The 19,486-nt window shown below is 45.6% G+C and overlaps 1 protein-coding gene across 1 annotated transcript in view; it reads left to right on the forward strand.

Annotated features, from left to right (window-relative positions):
* LOC308292837 (semaphorin-6C-like) overlaps positions 1-16,732 on the forward strand; it is a 45,043-nt gene extending 28,311 nt beyond the window's left edge. Inside the window, exons 16-22 of the mRNA XM_080735258.1 lie at positions 708-766; positions 1,794-1,841; positions 8,539-8,807; positions 10,145-10,273; positions 12,169-12,567; positions 13,706-13,981; positions 14,144-16,732. Of these exons, the coding sequence (XP_080591384.1) occupies positions 708-766; positions 1,794-1,841; positions 8,539-8,807; positions 10,145-10,273; positions 12,169-12,567; positions 13,706-13,981; positions 14,144-15,328 (2,365 nt within the window). The 3' untranslated portion in view covers positions 15,329-16,732. The remainder of the gene's footprint in view (positions 1-707; positions 767-1,793; positions 1,842-8,538; positions 8,808-10,144; positions 10,274-12,168; positions 12,568-13,705; positions 13,982-14,143) is intronic.
* Positions 16,733-19,486: the final 2,754 nt, after the last annotated feature.

A 19,486-nucleotide genomic window follows, 5' to 3' on the forward strand; every position in this document is an offset into this window, starting at 1 on the left:
ATGTACTTTCCACCACTGGCAATACATGCGTGCGTGACATGCGTGCGTGCGTGGCGTGCGTGCGTGCGTGCGTGCGTGCGTGCGTGCGTGTTCAGAGTGTGAGAGAGAGAGAGTGGGGAGATATATTAGTTTTGGATGTAGATGAGGAGACAGATGTAAATAAGTGTTGACGTGTGCTTTTTGTTCTGTCTCGCTGGGTTATTGAGTTCCTCTCACAGATCCCTGAACGAGCTTTGATTTCCAGCTCCCACCGCTGAACGGAGTCGCTCTGCATGTAAACAGTAAACACAACGCTTTGGCGTTTGGGTTGTAATTATGTTATTGTCCTATCGATCCACTCTCTCTGTGCTCCGTGGTTTGACAGCAGGAACGCTTTGATTTTAGCTTTTGTTTTTACATCTTTCTATTGTTTTATTATTCTGTGTTTTACCTCTTCTAACTCATTTACTGCCCAGGCCTGAGTTTTCCTGAGTTTTCCCCGATGTCTTTGCGTGCCAGGCCCCGAGCTATCAATCAATTAGATTTGATTGAAAACAATCCAAAATCGGATCGCCGCTTAGTTTTTCGGGGCAGTCAATAACTTTAGATGTGCCTTTCACAAAGATTGTTTGATAATCTGTGCATCTCTCTCTCTCTCTCTCTCTCTCTCTCTCTCTCTCTCTCTCTCTCCCCCCTCTCTCTCTCTCTCCCTCCCTCCCTCCCCGTAGGACTGGCTTTGAGCAGGACATTGACGGAGATCAGTCTCTCTACTCTGAAGCTTGTCACGGTAGGAGCCGTGCGTCTTAGCTGCATATGAATCCAACAGCATGAATAGATGGGGGACATGTATCATGTAAAATTGAATGTATTTCAGACTGATCGTATAGATCAGTGATGGCAAACTCATTTTGGGGTGAGGGCCGCATTAGACGAAAGGTGACTTGATGGGTGCCGCAAGCCCACAACGGTGCAACCAGTGTACCGGACGGCATCAGGGGTGTAGTTGGCTGGATTATTCACAAAGCTTTCCCGGAAGAGAAAGATCCCATGATTGGCGGCTAGTTGCGCTGTTTTTCCCCCGCGAGGTACCAAAAAGATTTTTTTCTACACTGGACCCCATTCATTTTCCTCTTTGATTTTCTAACCTTAATAAATATCGTCATAAATACTTTATGGTTCATGTCACTAGTGAAAAACTGCCTTTCAATTACCATGATATGCGTTTTGTGCAAATAGGGTCCCGTTTATGTTAAAATTGATGATAAAGTTGCGGGGGGCGTGGCCAACTAAGCTGATACAGCCGGCTGTGTTCTTCTTTGTGTGCTGTATTTCGGGAGGCTCCGACCACATTTTCCCATGTATCCCTGTGGTTCCACGTGACCGTTGGCAGCCAATAGCATTCCTTATGATTCCTGGGGTACCATTCAAATAATGATGGCGACACCCATACAAGTGACAAAAAAGCGTCATTTTCGCCGCATAGAAGTTCAGGTATATTCCTAGCCAGCCCCCCCCCCCCCCCCCCCCCATTCCTAGCAATGCTTTCATCTTCAGAGAGCTGATCACTTAACATTCCAATCAATCAACTCAATTGCCGCCAGCTGGTGGCTGAGTGAAGGGGGAGAAACCTAGACTGCAGTGAGCATTAGTTGGTTAATTCTTTAAAAATCATAACTCTTGACAGGAATGGACTAGAGACTTACTTTTCCCCCCTAAATGCTCAGAGGTGAATGCTCTACAAGCCTGGGATAGATTGTATTTCACATTTAACGGATGATGTTGATGTGAATTTCATTTATTTGCATTGTTTTCAGATGTGATGACCACGACTCATAACCACGACAACGCAGACTCTGCTTATGGTAGGAACATGTCTGTCTGTCTGTCTGTCTGTCTGTCTGCCTGCCTGCCTGGTCAGTTTTTTTCCTTTTTGTGTATGCCATTTTAACCAGCTGATCTACAAGCTCACAACACGTCGTGCTGCAGTGAATTGTGAGCTTGTGGATGTGTGATTTTTGATACACCACACTGGTGCGCCACTAAGTAGAAATCGGGCGTGACTCCAAACCCACTAACCTCTAAATGTCTGATCCTTACCTGAATGTTTTGCTAATTGTAAGCCTATTTTATTTTCCCCTTTTTGTACCACAAAACCACCATTCAAATCACTCAGTTGGTGCTTACAAGTATACTATAGTAATATAAGTAAGTATATTACTATACTATTGTATAGTAATGTACGTGTGTGTGTGTGTGTGCGCGCACACGTACGCACGCACGCACGCACGCACGCACGCACACACACACACACACAAACACATACAGATTAAAACCCCTGATGGTATCTTTCCTGCATGAGACTTTGTGAGAGAGAATGTTTGCTAATGATAAACCTGATTGGCTTAGACAATGAGGACTGATGAGGCAAGGTCAGGAAATGACAACACAGCAAACACAAACACACACACAGTTGGATGCACACACACATGCACATGCAAATTGAAAATCTTTATTGATAGATTTAAGGTATACACGCGGCGTAGAAAAGAGTTCAACACAATTCTAGTTGAGGCGATGGTGTGTGTGTGTGTTTGCTTGTGCGTGTGTGCACAAGACACACCAACATTAAACTCTGCTTGACGATTAATTGTCATAAAGTAATGTTAATAATGTTTCATTGTGCTTGCATGTGGCATTGAGCAGCAGCACATTATGAACAAGAATGACATTTCTGTAGGGGTGTAACGATACATTTTAATAGCGATTCGATACATATCAGGATACATGGTTGACGATACGATACATGGACGATATTGGTTCATTCATGGCGAATTGGCGATACGATACGATTCGATTTAATTATTTAAAATCGATATAGTAACTATTTAGCAAAGAAATTAAAGCTGTGTGAAAGGTGTGGATAGTGCAGGTTTTTAAGGGAAACATGTATTATTATGGATATACATAAGTAAACACAGTGATTATCTGCCAAATACATGCACATTGTATATTGACAAACCTGCACCTTGACATGAACCCAGAGATTACACACATTTATCAATAGACCAGTGTAGCTATATGGAAAGGAAAAGTAATTAAACGCCTCCTTTTCATTTTTTCTTCTTAAAAATGCTAAATACAATGCACAAGTAGGTAGTATCGATACGATCGATTCTTTGCACTGTCGATTCGATACGATACAAAATAAAACGATACGATTCGATCTACTTCGGTTTTTTTAAGTTAAAAACGATATTTGGATACAGTTACTATATTGTTACACCCCTACATTTCTGTTTGCCTTGTAGGCTTCCTAATCAAACACTGCACAGGGCAGATATTAGTCCCCCCAGGAATCCGCGGAGAAAAATTCTTAATTCCGCGGAGAACAATCCTGATTCTGCGGAATTCTGTGGTGAACAATTCTTGATTCCGCGGACATTAAAAAACAACCTAAATGACCAGTTATCAAGCTAAAAATGATATAGTTCTAATAATCAAGTAAAACCCTTAATGAAATAGCTACAATTAATTTTAATTAGTGGTTAGAATAATCAAATAATCATTTTTGAGAATATAAATCTAATATTAAATCTATTCTTTTTTTTAATTGTTATTGTTTTTAATAATTACTTTCTGTTGCAAAGACTATATTGTCATGCAAACCCTGCCCATAGTAACCACATTTTAGAGGATAGCCTACCTACTACCTAGTATGGGTGTAATATTTATTTATTCTCTTCTGCATTAGCATTGTTATTGCCAGGACCATAGACATAGAGGAACTATAGTTCAGGACACAGTTTCTGTCAGGAACGAATGTGGGACCGGACCAATACAGCGTCAGTGCAACCAGCAGGAGGGAAGCTAAGCTATTCCCCCAGGCTCTGTATGAGGTGGCCACTGGCCAGACCATGTACACATCGTTTTATAATAGTAGTAATGACTACTCCCGCCGCTCTGCTGCCACTCGCGACCGTTATTCTACGGACGTCAGAAAAGTCCGCGAATGGCCGAGAAATCCGCGGGTGGTCCATACACCAACACGGAGCTTTGTCATCAGCGCGTCATAGCTGGGGGCGGAGTCGAGCGTGGGGGAAAAAAGTCACCGACCCCCATTAGTAGAATGGGGGTTTCCGTGTTTTTCAAATCCGATTTTTTAATAGTATAGCGATGTTTTAATTAATTGCAATGTCTTACATTGATTCCTTGGTTGCCAATGGACAAAAAATTATGCATTTAAAATTAAACAGCATTGGGATTAAATATTGTCTGACATTATTAAGGACTGGTCGCATCATCAAAGACCATGGGTAATCTTCTAGACTATCTGTCTGGTATTAGACACTGTTACATTTTCTACATGATAAATTAAACGAAAAAACGAAAAGCACAATTATTCAATGATGGTTATAGAGCACATTAAATGAATTCCAGTTGTCTACAGCCATTAACAGCTTGTTATCATGCAAGGATTTACACACTGACACGACGCAACACAATCCTATCCTAGTTTCAAACCTGCAGAAAATACTTTTAAACTGGCGTCGATCCTGCCATATATTCAAAGATCAGGTCTCTATCCTACTCACTACGACGTGTTCTATAAACATCATTTAACGACTGTTGTTTTTTGATATTATAGTAAGTTTAATTCTACCAGGTTAAAGACATAATGTAAACAGGTTTTGTAGCATAGACTAGAGGGTGCTTATTGTGCAACTTTGACGCATGCACGGGGGATAATCTGAGTATGATTATAAACCACTTAATTACATTGATTCCTTACTGCAAATGGGCAAAAAACTATCTGCAGTAGCATCGGGATTAATTATTGTCCTTATAGGACTGGTCGGATCAATGCCATGGTTATCTGACTGATTTAATCACCTGGTAAGAGACACACTTTCACATTTTCATGAACATGATCCGATATCAAAAAACAAAGGCCATTAATTCAGCAATGATGTTCATGGAACACGGGAAGAAGGACACAGGAGGAGGATGCCATTGTAAGTGTATTAGGCAATGGGAATGGTTTAATATTGTGGCACGTTTAATTGATCATATCTCATATTAATATTAGTGTCTCTACCAGGATTGAACACTGCATGTGCAAACATGTTTTGTAACACAGGGAGTAGAGTAGATGGAGAGAAAAACAGATCTCCGATCTCATCTCATGCGATGCTTGTGTAACTTGGATATAGCCTACAAAACGGACAGATCTCCCCATCTCAGTCAGTGCTTGTGTAATTTGCGGGGAATATATTAATCTGACTCTGATTACAAACCACTTTACTCCGACTTCTATGTCCTATATGCCAAGGAGAACATAACCCAATTGCGAGCTTGTTGATTTTTGGCACTGCATAGATTGGCAATTTGGTGTAGTAGACTGAATTATGTGGTCAACGTAAAGAGTAAAATTAGGTCCTGTTTTATTCCAGCGGTTTTGAAGAGGCAGGAGGAGTAGTTTTAGACGAGGTGGCGAGGTACAGTAGCTCCGTAGAGCACAGCGGTGCGTTAGCCAGTCATTCATAATAGGCTTGTTATCTTAATAAGTGAACTTTCCGACTGTGGTCAACGTAAAGAGTAAAATTGGGTCCCGTTTTATTCCAGAGGTTTTGAAGAGGCAAGGGTAGTAGTTTAGACGAGGTGGCGAGCTACAGTAGCTCCGTAGAGCACAGCGGTGCGTTAGCCAGTCATTCATAATAGGCTTGTTATCTTAATAATAAGTGAACTTTCCGACGGCAAGTGAGCGATTGCGTTCCAGAAGTCGTACTGATGGATTTTTCTTGCCTGTCGAGTGTTTTATCGTCCAAAAAAATCGCTCTGAACGTGATTAAAACGATAGTATACTGTATACGCTGTATTAAGTCAATGGGGAAAGGCGCTCTATTTTCCCCCACGCTCAAAGCGGATGTGACGTTTATGGGCGTTCCTTTCTAGCTCCGTGTTGGTGTATGTATAGCATGCGTGAGTGCGTCTTTCTCACCATGTGAGGCTTGTGAGCCAATATAAACAGTCAGACGATGTGCCTAGTTCCTAGTCCATTAAAAATCAGCACCATCCGCTCTGGTATCGTCACCACACACACGAGTCACAGCACATGAATGCATGCCACGGCAAACAAAGCCATTTCCGTTTCCGTATCCGGCACGAGGACCGGCTAGGCTGTGAGTCTTGTCCGTCTATATCACCGCGACATCTAGCGGCCGGAATGAAAACTACACGTAAAATGTAATATTCTGCTCCTCGTCTTGTCCTATTCTGCGGACTGCTATGATATCCGCGGGAGGCTCTGATATCCGCGGAGGGCTTCGATTTCCACGAAAAATTCCGTGATCGCGGAATCGCGGATTCCTGGGGGGACTAAGATATGACAAAAATATAACTTAAAGCTCTCATGACATGCTGTTTTTACAAAACATAAAGGTCTTTATCATGGTCCTTCAAACCTGTATTAAAAGGTTTTAACTGACAAAATCCACTCCAGTGAACCATGGCAGTTTTCTTTCTTTTATTTCTTTATTTATTTACATTTTTTGTCTCTGTGTTCTGAGGCCTTTTGAGACAAGTATGGGTAACTGGAGGCAAAGAAGGCATCGGCGGTAGAAATGACAGAAAACTGTCACACCTGGTTGTGTGCACAAAAAGCTGTGATTGGTCATTTGAAAATATATCATTGAGCAGAATTGTAGTGTTACTAGGTATATTTGCTGAAACACACAACACCACAAAACACACACATTTAAAATGTCTCTATCTGACACCTTGATTTTTCGGACGCAGCCCTCCGTTCTGAAGGTATTGTCCGTCTTCTGCCGAAAATCGAAGAGCCCGAAAAAATGAAGCATAATCGTCTCTACCTGCCCCGGGAGCCCCTGGTTAGGAGGAAGGTTAGCCCTTCCTGGGTACTCGGGCAGCCAAGCGATGGCCCTCCCCGTGGAACTTTTTTTTTCTCTGACTTGTAGATCTTTGATTTTTGGCAGAAAACAGGCGATATACCTCCGGTATCATGCTCACTGATAAATGCACAATAATTTGTCAAAACAGACCCTGAATAATAATTTTATACTTTCTTTCAGAAATCTTTGGAAATAGTGGAAATAGCTGAACTATAAGCTCTCAGTAAAAATGAAAGACGCCTCAGTCAACTCCCCCGTGAAAAGAACCTCACTGTTTGAACTGTGTGCGCGCGTGTGTGCGTGCGTGCGCCAGGTGTGAGTTGTGTGACCTTTAGGAGAGCACAAGAGTCTATTGGCAATCAGGACACACACACACACTCACGCACTCACGCGCGCGCGCACACACACACACACACACACACACACACACACACACACACACACACACACACACACACACACACACACACACACTGCATCACACACACACACTGCATCACTAATCTTCACCTTGATAATCACGAGGGGAAGAGAGACACAGAGAAACTGTCTCTCTCGCTCTGTATGTCTACTGTATCTGTTCAGTTTTTCTTTTTTGTTTATGCCATTTTAACCCCAATAATAAAGGCAAAAAAAAATCTACAAGATCTATCCTGAATGTCTGTCTGTCTGTCTGTCTGTCTGTCTGTCTGTCTGTCTGTCTGTCTGTCTGTCTGTCTGTCTGTCTCATGCTGTGCTTCATTGAATCTTATGTATGTATCTATCTATACATCCATCCATAAATAGATAAATGCGGCATGTGCCTGTCTGTCTGTCTATCCTTATTACCCCCCCCCCCCTCTCTCTCTCTGTCACTCTCTCTCTCTCTCACTCAATTCAATTCAATTCAATTCAATTTTATTGGCATGAGAAAATATTGCCAAAGCAGAAGTGCACACAATATAATACAATCAGAACAAAATATGTAGGCTACTAGTGAAAGGAGTATAACAGTTTTCATGTATCAAGGTTACAACTAGGCAGAGCAGGAATTTTATACAATGGTTAGTAGTCTTTATGGTGGTTGGGTTCCATCTCTCTCTCTCCCACCCCTGAATTACAAACTCACAAACAGCTGCATTATTACTGTAATGCAGGGGTCTTCAACGTTTTCAGACCAAGGACCCCTTATAGTTGAGAGAGAGATGAAGCTGCATTTTGAGATGTATTTTGGATTCATGTCAATGTGTGTTTTCCATATACCACTTGAGCCTTCATTACCTAATAAACTCGACCTTTTACTCTGTACTTAGTCTGCTCTTTTTTCCCCCTCTACACCAAACATCTTTCTACAAGCTAGTTGTGAGCTTGTAGATCTGCTATATTTGCTACGAACCGCTACGGTTCAAGTGCTTAACATAAAAAAGGCGAAAAAAGGTTTCTACCACACAAAGATTTGGAGGACCCCCTGTAGTATTTCTGAGGACCCCCTAGGGATCCCGGACCCCCTTGTTGAAGACCCTCGCTGTAATGAAAGCGTTCAGAAATAAACAGCATGTCTGTGCCCCTGTGTGTGTGTGTGTGTGTGTGTGTGTGTGTGTGTGTGTGTGTGTGTGTGTGTGCGTGTGCGCGTGTGCGTGTGTGTGTGTGTGTGTGTGTCTCTCTCCAGGCGTGCGGGGCCTAGCGGACATGGAGCTGCGTTGGGGCAGCAGCGTCCACTACACGCTGCTCCTAGCCTGTGTGCTGGTAGCGTTCGTCCTGGGCGCGCTACTCTCCGGCCTGCTGGTGTCCTGCTACTGCGGCGGCGGCGGCCGAGGCTCCTCCCACCGCGGCGTGGGCGGCGGCGGCGGCGCCAGGCTGGGCAAGGACGACCCGGAGGCCACGCTGCCGCACGCGCTCTCCCTGAGGTCCCTCGCCAAGCTCAACGGACTGGCCAAGGTGAGAGCCCATATATCCCCCTGTCGACGTGGATGTTTGGTGTGGCGCAGTGGTGTTCAACCCTTTTTCACGTCAAGGACCATTTATTCTGCATTTGAGGCACAGGCTGCCGTTCGATGAGATTTAAGGGCTTTGCACACAGGACCGTTGCGTTTCTTTCCGTTTGCTGCATGATTAAAACGCATTGGATTTGGTGTGCAAGGCTGTGCGGAATCCACAATGCGGATCTGAAGAAGAGTCAAAAAAAAGAGTCGATGAGTTTTTACCACATGCGACAAGACGCACAAATCGAACTGGGTTAGATCCGGAAAAAACGCACAGCTGCAGCCAACTGCCCCATGGCAAATTCGAAGCCCTTGTGCATGAGGTCGTAGAGAATCGTTGTTTTCTTCTTTTTTCTGTGCGAAAAAACGTGTCTGTGTGCAAAGCCCTTTAGTCTCTCAGACCCAGGACTTTAAATATTTTGTTATCATTGGATAAGATTTCATCTACAATTCCACGCTGTATTGATGTTGTTGCCGTAGGAGATATAGCAGGTCAATCAAAATAACACTTCTTCTACATTCTCTTATTGTGTAGACTTATAGTAAATTGAGTACTACAGATGTTTGACAACCATTTATCTCTTCCATTTGGTTTCATTTTACGCTCTCAAGAGATAAATGAGTGATCAGGTGTAGTGGTCTGGTGATCCGAGATAAATGAGTCATCGGGTGTAGTGGTCTGGTAATCAGAGATAAATGAGTCATCAGGTGTAGTGGTCTGGTGATCAGAGATAAATGAGTGATCAGGTGTAGTGGTCTGGTGATCAGAGTCATCAGACTTCCAGATGTGGAACTATAGCAACCACACTAACTAAAGCTGTCAAATAATTGTAAGAACATATCGTCACTGTCTGGCCAAAACCTTAAGGTTTTTGTTTTTTGGCATAAATCAGGGCTATTGAACACCCTTTACGTCTGTGTGTTGGTTAGAATAATATTAAACCAATGAAAAGTAGTAAAAAGCCCTTCGGTCAAAACCTCCTAACTCCACTTGAGCTCATTTCCCCGAAAATGAACATTTTGGAGTTAGGAGGTTTCGGCCCGACAGCAGAGATATGGGACAATATTTGCCTCTGAGATAAGGTCGTATTGAAACAAAAAAGTAGACGTAACTCGAATAAAGTAAAAGTAGCCTCCCTGCCTAAAAGAAAAAAAAGAAAGTTTGAGTATGGAGGCCAAGGTGAGCCGATCGATCACACGGCTCAGTGATTCCATCCATCCACAGTGTGAATTATTCAGGGCAGAATGTCAGCAGGACAGTAACTCTGAGTTCTCCTTCCTCTGCTCCGTCAGGAGGAGAAGCTGGACGCTTCCTCCTCCCAGATGTACTCCTCCTTCATCCCCAACCTGCACAACCCCACCCCCAGCACCCCCACCCCCCACCACAGCCTGCCGCTGCACGGAGACCCCGACCTCAGCCAGGTACCGCATCAGTACACGCACTGGAACTGTGGTTCTCAACCCTTTTCAGGCCACGAGCCCCAAAATAAGGATATCTTATCTGGGGACACCCCTCCCTCCCACCCTGACCAGCACTAAGAGTTGAGGCATTACATTTTGTATGTAACACGGTTCTATTGTGAAAATAATAACACATAGGATGCCATCATAGGGTTAATGGAACTCACCGGGGCGCGTGTGCGCGCGACATACGTGCATACATCGGCTCGGGTGATGGTCCCGCATCATAACGTTAACGTGGTCTTGTATAATCCAATTCAATGTGTGACCGCGTCGCTCCATCGAGATAGGCCCCGTTCACATAACATGGAGCTAGAATGAAGCTCTGTTTACCAGCGCTCTGCGTGCGTGATGTGCATCACCAGCGCGCGTCATCAGCGAGCGCCGCTGAGGCTTATGGGTAATGTAGTGTTTTTGCTAATCTGGCGATAAAATAGTAATATTGATTATTGGTAATATTAAAAAAATGTTTTTTTAGCAGCCAATGTGTTAACTCTTTTACTGCTACATTGAGGATTTAACAATTTTGCTGCCATTTTAAACATAGCTGTAGTAAGCAGCTGCCAAATTGTCCTTACTTTTTAACGTGGGCACGCGCACGCATCGTGCACAATCTGTGCGCGACTCATCTAGTAGACTTGTAGACTCGGTGACAGCTTTCGAATAAAAAACCCCCCATTGAAATAGACATATCTGTTGCCACGCTGTATCCCTGCTTATCCGCCAGTGTTTACATGAAAAAACATTGAAAAAAGCCAACTGTGTGCTATGGTAACACGTGGACATGTTCGCGCACAAAACGCACGATATGTGCGGGGATCATAATCCAGGCGTGTAGAGACTGGATCAAAGTTTCCAAACGCAAAAATCGGATTGAAAAACGAGCTTTCCATCACCGAGTAGCTTCGCGGCCAGTTACAATGTAAACCAATGGAGGCGGGACTATGGCCCAGGCTCAGACCGGATACGGAAAGCTAGATCCGGTCCAAACGGGAAATACGACCGGATACAGTTAGGGGGCGGGCCTAAAGTCTCCGAAATGGATATATACAGCGATCATACTTTTAATCGTTTCATAATGATTAAAGCTAATTAAATTTCCGGGAACGATCGCAGAGAGGTACAGCGGGAAATCCCCGGTTTCGACGGGGATCGCAGAGTATGAGTTAAGGATGTCTTAAACTGCCATTAAAGTAGCGTAAAAGTAGCTTACCTTTGCGATGTTATAGAAAGATATCTATCCATTATTTCCGAACGCAATCTTTTGTAAAATACAGTCGTATTTGTCATCTGTCAAAACAGACGGCTGGGCGCAGCCATTTGCAATGAACAAGGCTCGCAAATGTCCCTCGCTTGCACCGGTAGTTTAGAGCAAAGAAATAGAGAAACTGGCCAGGAAAGTGATTCATTGTTGTTAATGTGTGGTCGAGATTTTAGACCAGCGTTACGGGAGCTGCTGCTACTGTACACACCCGCGACCACCCCTCATCTGCTCACGGTGCTCAGACAGGGTAAAGAACAAACGAACGGTCGCTCGTTCATGGCAATGAACGACTACTTGAAGAATCGGGCGAGCGCGCTCTTCCATAGCGGTAAAAGAGTTCTATTTGACAATTTGGCCAACATTTAATTTGTCATTTTAGAGGTATTAAAAAGTCCTCAAATTGTCACTTTTGAAATGTGCAGATACCCTTAAAAGTTTATGCTGGTTTCTTTGTTTACTGTTGAGTGAGAAAACAATGTTGCACATTAAGTTAATCATCTGGGAACCCCCCCAAAATAATTTAGGGATCTATTAAAAATCACAATCTCTCTCTCTCTCTCTCTCTCTCTCTCTCTCTCTCTGTGTGTTTCAGGGCGAGGGAGACGTCTCAGGTCTCCCCACGCCAGACTCCACCCCCGAGCTGCCCATCAAGAACGTGCGTCCGTTCCGCTCCTCCCAGCAGTGGGAGCGCAACCGCAACGGAAACAACGCCGCCACGGAAGCCGAGTCCGGCTTATTCGGTGGACCGGGATCCGGATCCGGATCCGGATCCGGGCTGGGATCCAGTCCGGGTTTCATGGCCATCGTGGGGAACTCGGTGGCTCAGCAGAACGTGTTCCCGTTCTCCTCCTCCTCCTCCTCGCAGCATCATCGTCTCCACGGCAACCTGGCGGGAGGAGTCTCCTCGTCCTCGCTGCACCTCCCCGAGGAGAGGACCACCAATCAGGAGGAGCTGAGAGGATCGGGCCCCGCCCACCACCATCTGTCCCAGGTGTTTTGTAGTTCTACGTTTTTTTTTTAATAGTTTTTATTCTTATTTCGTTTTGACTTTTTGTTTCTCAGTTTTTTTTGAACGGTGGTCACACCGTCTCCTAAGAGGTACTTTGTCCGTTCCTATGTTACTATGTTACTATGTTACTATGTCTGTAGCATGAGCTAAAATACCGCTGGTGACCAAGTGGCACTGTTGCGTCCCAAACACACACACACACACACACACACACACACACATGTGTTTGTGGCTCGGCCGGGAATGGTGTGATATTACTTTATTTGCAGATACAAAACAACGCCCCTAACCCCATTGACTTTCAATGGGGGAAAAAACTTAAACTTTGCCGCTACATTACTCTGGCATACTTTAGCCTAGCAACACGCTAACACGACATTGGATTTTTCCTGGCCAATAGGGACGAGCTGTAATTGTTGAAGCCCCGCCCCCTCTGTCTTCCTATTGGCTGGCCTATCAAACAACCATAACTCCACCGCCTCGAAAGTTGGTGTCTGGACTTAGACGGCCAAGTGAAGCCCTGCCACCTCTGTCTTCCTATTGGCTGGGCTTTAAACATCCATAACTCCAGTTCGCAGCATAGTACCGCCTCGAAACTTGGTGTTTTTTGTTTTTGTTTATTAAAGGATCCCCATTAGAGACTCACGAATGAGCCTCTAGTCTTCCTGGGGTCCTGAATCAGGCAAATACAATACAAATATACAATTTAAAAATAAAAAATAAAATAAAAATATATATAAATGAATACAATGTGTATTCATGTGTATGGACTTAGGCGGCAAATAGGGACGAGCTGTAGTTGCTGAAGCCCCGCCCCCTCCTTCTTCCTATTGGCTGGGCTTTAAACAACTATAACTCCAGTTCGCAGCATGGTACTGTCTCGAAACTTGGTGTCTGGACTTAGACGGCCAATAGGGACGAGCTGTAGTTGCTGAAGCCCCACCCCCTCTGTCTTCCTATTGGCTGGGCTTTAAACAGCCGTAACTCCAGTTTGCAGCATAGTACCGTCTCGAAACTTGGTGTCTTTACTTATATTTATTATTATTATTTTATCATATTTTTCGTCAATTTGTTATCAGCTACCCGTATCATCCTTGCATGTGTTTTTTTGTTTTCCCAGCAGTCCTTGCCGCAGGCGGTGGTGGACGTGTCAGCGCTGGACGAGCTCCTGCAGCACATCCAGGAGGTGAGCGCCACCGGGACGGGAGGCATCAGGGTCCTGACGTCCACCTCCTCCGTAAACTACCCCCACAACTCCTCTTCCTCCTACTCTTCCTCTGGAGGGGGAGGGGCTTACCACCAGCGCACCCACCACTACAACACTGGCGGCAGCCACCACCACCACCACCAACACCACCAGCCCCGCCTCCTCCAGAAGCCCCACCCACTCCCGCAGGTCAGTTGTGTACATTTACTTAAGTAAATACCTTACCTGGCCAGGATGAACTTACCTTAATACCTTGAGTACAATTTTGAGGTGTTTGTGCTTTACTCGAGTGTTTCCCATTTTTACTGCTCATTATCAATAAAGATTAACAAGCTCCTTCCCTACCCACAGGCGGAGTCCACCAGCCCGTACTTCACCTCCTCACGGACGCTCCCCGCGGACGCCGCCGGCACCTCCTCCTTCTCCAGCACCTCCTCCTCCTCCTCCTCTAACCCCGCCTCCTCGTCCAGCAACCCCACCTCCTCCACCTCGGTGCCCGCCTCCTCCTCCTCGCCCTGCTCCTCCACTCCGCTCCAGCGCCAGGTTATTCCCGAGTTTCCCGGCGTCGGCGGTGGCGACGACTCGGCGGCGGGGCGCGTGATGGCCTCTCGGGCCGTGGCTCGTCACCACTCGCAGCGCCACTCGCTCATCAAGATGGGCAGCGGTGGGGGAGGGGGCGGAGGAGGAGGGGGCGCTAGCGCGGCTGTGTCGCGCCACCACAGCTTCAACCAGCATCCCCGCGCCGCTCCTCCCCCCGCCGCTAACTCCGCCTCCTACTTCCTGGCTAGGATGAACACCAACAACAGCAGCAGCAACACCATGGCGGCTTGTGCTGCGGCTAGCGCGACAGCTAATACGACGGATAGCACGACAGCTGGAATGACGGCTAATGCTACAGCTAGCGTGACAGCTAACACAACAGTTAGAATGACAGCTAACACGACAGCTAGCTTGACCGCTAATACGACAGAAAACACAACAGCTAATATGACAGCAAACACGACAGCTAATACGACAGCAAACACGACAGCTAGCTTCACAGCTAATACGACAGCAAACACGACAGCTAGCACGACAGCTAACCTGACAGCTAATGCGTTAGCCGGCGAGAATCGGGAGGCTAACGGGCTAGCGGCTGGCGGCGTGCTCCCGCCTCACTTCCTGGCCAGGATGAACACTAACAGCAGCAGCAACGGCCCCAAAACGCCGCTGGCGGCGAGCGCGGCAGCCAACAACGCGCCTGGCGTGACGGGCAGCGCCGTCAGCTTAGCCGCTAGTAGGCTAACCGCCGCCGCTACTAACGGCGGTAATTCGTGTCAGAGGCCAGTAGTGGCCGCCAGCTCCTGTTTGACCAGACAGCACAGCTACAGCGAGCCGCACGCTCAGCAGCGCTCGGCCATCGTGCGACGGACTGCCTCGCTCAAGCCGCAGCTCCCGCCAAAACCTTTGCTCCTCCCACCCAGACCGAGGCTCCTCCCCTCCAGACCAGAGCCCCTCCCACCCTGCTCCGCCACATCGTCAACGCCCGATCAGTGACATACGTAGCGTAATGTAACGTCGGAGAGGACGAGCTCTCGCCTGGCAGGCAAGGGTGGGGGGTGCTCGTAATAAACGCTGGGGAGGTTCTGGTTGCTGTCGGAGTGTTTAAATCAGCTTGGGCCCACAACCTCCGGGAAGAAAGTTAATGGCTCGACCAATGGGGTCGAGTCACAGGCTCGCTGATGGACATAGTTTGTGACTTTGACACTAATGCACATGCTATAAGGCCCCCCCACCCCTCTCCACCCAAGGGAAAGGGTTTATTTCCGTGAGGGAGTATGAGCCGGGTGAGCAGCTTTCATTGAAATGAGTGGGAGAGGGATTATCTACAACTAGACACATTCTTACACTGTATAGCTCTATGGTTTGAATCCTACATAACCTTGAGCAACGCACTATCCCACTCCCCTCCGTGAATGAGAGCAGAGCGATGCAGAGACAAACACAGATGGACCTAAGCCTCTCGTGTGATTGGCCGCCGTCGTTGTGAGTCTGAGTGCGATGTTCCTCCCAACGGGTCGACCAGTTGAATGCAACCTCCTCGTGCAGCTCAGCAAAGATCTGATGGTCCCATCGAGTCTTATCGGTTCAAATCCAACGCAAAGACCGCCAAAGACTCCCACGAGAGATTCAATATTTTTCTGCACACCACGGTTACGAACAAAGTCAATGCAAAGACGCGACTAGACACGAGCATTGCATTGCATCGAGCGCGAATACTAGCCAAACTGGGCGGCGCTAACAAAACCATCCGTTCCGTCGGTTTCGCCGCTCCAGACGGAGAATCCCAAATGAAGCGCCGTTCGTTCACCTTAGTGGAACTAGCATAGTATATACGATGCTGACCGGCGTGACCAAACTGAGACGATGCAAGCGTCTAGAAAGATGCTTGTATCTTTCGGCGGGAACACACCTCAAATCTGCTGCTCACGAGTCGTCACAACTCGCCCCCAGCGCAGCTCGATGAAGATCCGCCCGTCAGAGACAACAACACGAATCCGATCTGAAGACAACCGTCGTCTTTGTGAGTGCAAAAGTACCCCAAGGCCGACCCTAGAGGACCATCAAACAGATGACATTTGACGAGAGGCGCTCCTCTCCAAGAGTTGAACTAATGTCAGCTTCAAAAGCCGAGGGCGCTATACGCCAAAGAAAAAGAAAAAATAAATACGCCGGACAGCCGAGAGTTTCGGAGGCACAGCGCTCCGAACGCCGGCGGGGGAAGAGAGGAGCTGGTCCCCAGCGCGTGTTTTTCACCATAGAAATAACCGTGACAGACATGACAGGCCGCTTGGCAGCTCATGAAACACTTCTCGGCGGACACGGTCCGTTAATGAGTCACGACCCAGCCGGCCGAGTGTCATCTCTTTGTTTCGGTGACAAAGCAAAGGATTGACAGAGACGGGCAGACAGACCATCAGGGTTTTTTTGGGGGGGTTGGGGGGGGTGGCGTCTCGGGGGAAGTTTTCCCTCACATCAGATCGGATCAATGATTCTTTGTGAGAATGACACACACCCCCTGACACACACACACACACACACACACACACACACACACACACACACACACACACACACACACACACACATTCCCTAAGCTAAGTTCTAAAGATTGAAAGGAACCCGAAAGTTTCATCATGGCCAGAGGAAGTGAAAGGAAACAGTTGATGATTGTTTTTTAGATCAGCGGTTCTCAACCTGTGGGTCGTGGGCCGCGAGGGTATTGCAAAGTGAGGCAAAACACTACACCACTTGTAGCATCCTTATTGTGGGGAAGGCTTTCGCAAAAAAGACGGGTCTTCGCGAGGCTGTTTTCTGCTAAAGCTTTCCCCGCAGTAACAGAAAACTGAAAAGACACTAGTATAGAGCCCTGTGGGACTCCGGTCAACCACAACATAGGGTTTAAGTGGTGACGATTTCAATATAATCTCATCTGTTATAATAATATAACATGAATATTTAAAGTGTTCGTCGTGATACCGCTAAACGGGAACTTAAAGTCTGCCACGTTGGTTCTGTTGATCAAAGCCGGAACGCGATCGATTCGATTGATCATTAAAAAATAAACGTTATGCTCTGAGAATGCACACGGCCCACCCGTCTGATCGCATGGGTGGGCCCCAGTGGACCCCTGATCCAGAAAAGGTTGAGAAAAAACAAAGACACTGTTTTAGATCTGTTCTCTCGTGCGGTCGCTTTTTCATCAGTGATTCACACACCAGCGGCTCTGTCCAATCACGCGGCAGATAACATCACCGCCTCATCCAATCACACGGCAGATAACATCACAGCCTCATCCAGTCACACTGCAGATAACATCATTGTCTCCCTCACACACACACACACACACACACACTAGCTCACAACGCCTTGTAGATCAGCTATTTTCACGATATTTATCGGTGTAACCGAGTCAAACTAAATGTAATGCCTACAATTCCGAGTGCTTGTCAGGGACAGGGTGGGGGGTCCCCAGTTCATATATGGTGATGTTGCCCAGGTCTTCTGTTCAAATTCAGATATTTTGAGGGGTCACGGTCTGAAAAGGTTGAGAACCACTACACAATAGGGCATAGCACAGATAGAAACCCCATTCATCTTTTACCATAGAGATTTTCCAAAAATACTACATTCATTATTTTAAGCGTGGAACCAAGTCACCCAGGCAAATCATAAAACCTTTGATTCTGTGTCAAAATATTTGAATAAATTAATTAGGACTAATAGGCCTATATTATTTAATAAATACTTTTTTTTTTTTTTTGCTGTTTTCAAATATTGTTTTATGGTCATGATTCTTGGTTCGGGGCTTAAAATAATATAATAATATATAATAATATAATAATTCGGGGCATATCAATATTTTCTGAAATCTCTATTGGAAAATAATTGGGCTTTCTACCTGCGGCACCATAAAATGTCTGCTATGCCCTATACTTATTGTTTTTGTATTGCTATATTTGTGAGAACTTTTTGGATGGCAATTTTGCAATTGTAATTTATGTCATTCTTTTGCCATTTCTAACCCTGAAGCCTGAGATATAGGCTACTTGGACGTGTTGTCACGGGCTGAAAATAGCTGTTCTACAAGCAATGCGTCACAATGTGTCATAAATGCATCGCAATTTGTAGATCAGCCCTATTTTGGCTGAACAGGGACGCTATTGTTCCAACACATTGGATTTGATTTCCCCCTATACACATGCGTGCACTGTGCGCACGCAGGCTTGCACACAGAGAAGGGCCATTCATCAATGTTTATCACGTTTATCAATATGGTTATTATCATTATCAATCATAATCAAAACTATTGTGTTTGTCATTAGAGCTTTGTCATTAGAGCTTTGAAATGCAAGAGCTTTGAAATATAAGATGGAACGAGATGATTTCTGACCAAAGTCTCTGTCGGACAGAAACCTTGTATCTCCATAGTTCTACTTTTGATGTGTTTATTTGTTTATTCTTTCATCACTTAAAGGAATTCATCACCATATTTGACTTTTTCCACTATTAATTACGCCTCTCACCCAATGACGCCACGGACATTGTTTTGTTTTTGTTGCATTCCTGAGTTTCAAACATAGTCTACACCTGCCACGTTGGGGACCACCACGGGTGTTTTCAATGTGTTTGATTGGCGTAGAACTAATTAATGTGTTTGCAACACCTTGTTGGTCCCCAGCATGGCAGGCGTAGGAGGACTGCATTTGAAACTCGTGGATAATCCAATAATATTTCGTATTTATAGTTAATTGGAGACCAATCTTAACAAGAGCAAAACCACCATTTCCAAACATGCTCTTTGAACCTGCGTCATTCCTGGTTACACCATGAGAGTTGTTTTGGAGTTCATGATATTCTTTTATATACTCTTGCATTGGTCTCCTAGACCTATATACACCACAGCAGACACCTGTCACATGTTAGTATTGGCTCAGGGATGCAACAAAAACGAACAAAAGAAATGTCCATGAATGCAAGGCTTCACAGGGCGAAGTCTTCCTTTAAAACCCATTCAGGCCTAGAATTATTTTATGCTTTAACTATAATGACAAATAGCAGATAATACTGTACATGCTCACAGCTCACTTTGAAAAATCTTTGAACATATCTTTTTAAAAGCGAACATTTGTAACTCAAATATTTGTGTCTGGG

This window comes from Nannobrachium achirus, assembly GCF_963921795.1.
Source record: "Nannobrachium achirus genome assembly, chromosome: 10".
Classification (NCBI taxonomy): domain Eukaryota; kingdom Metazoa; phylum Chordata; class Actinopteri; order Myctophiformes; family Myctophidae; genus Nannobrachium; species Nannobrachium achirus.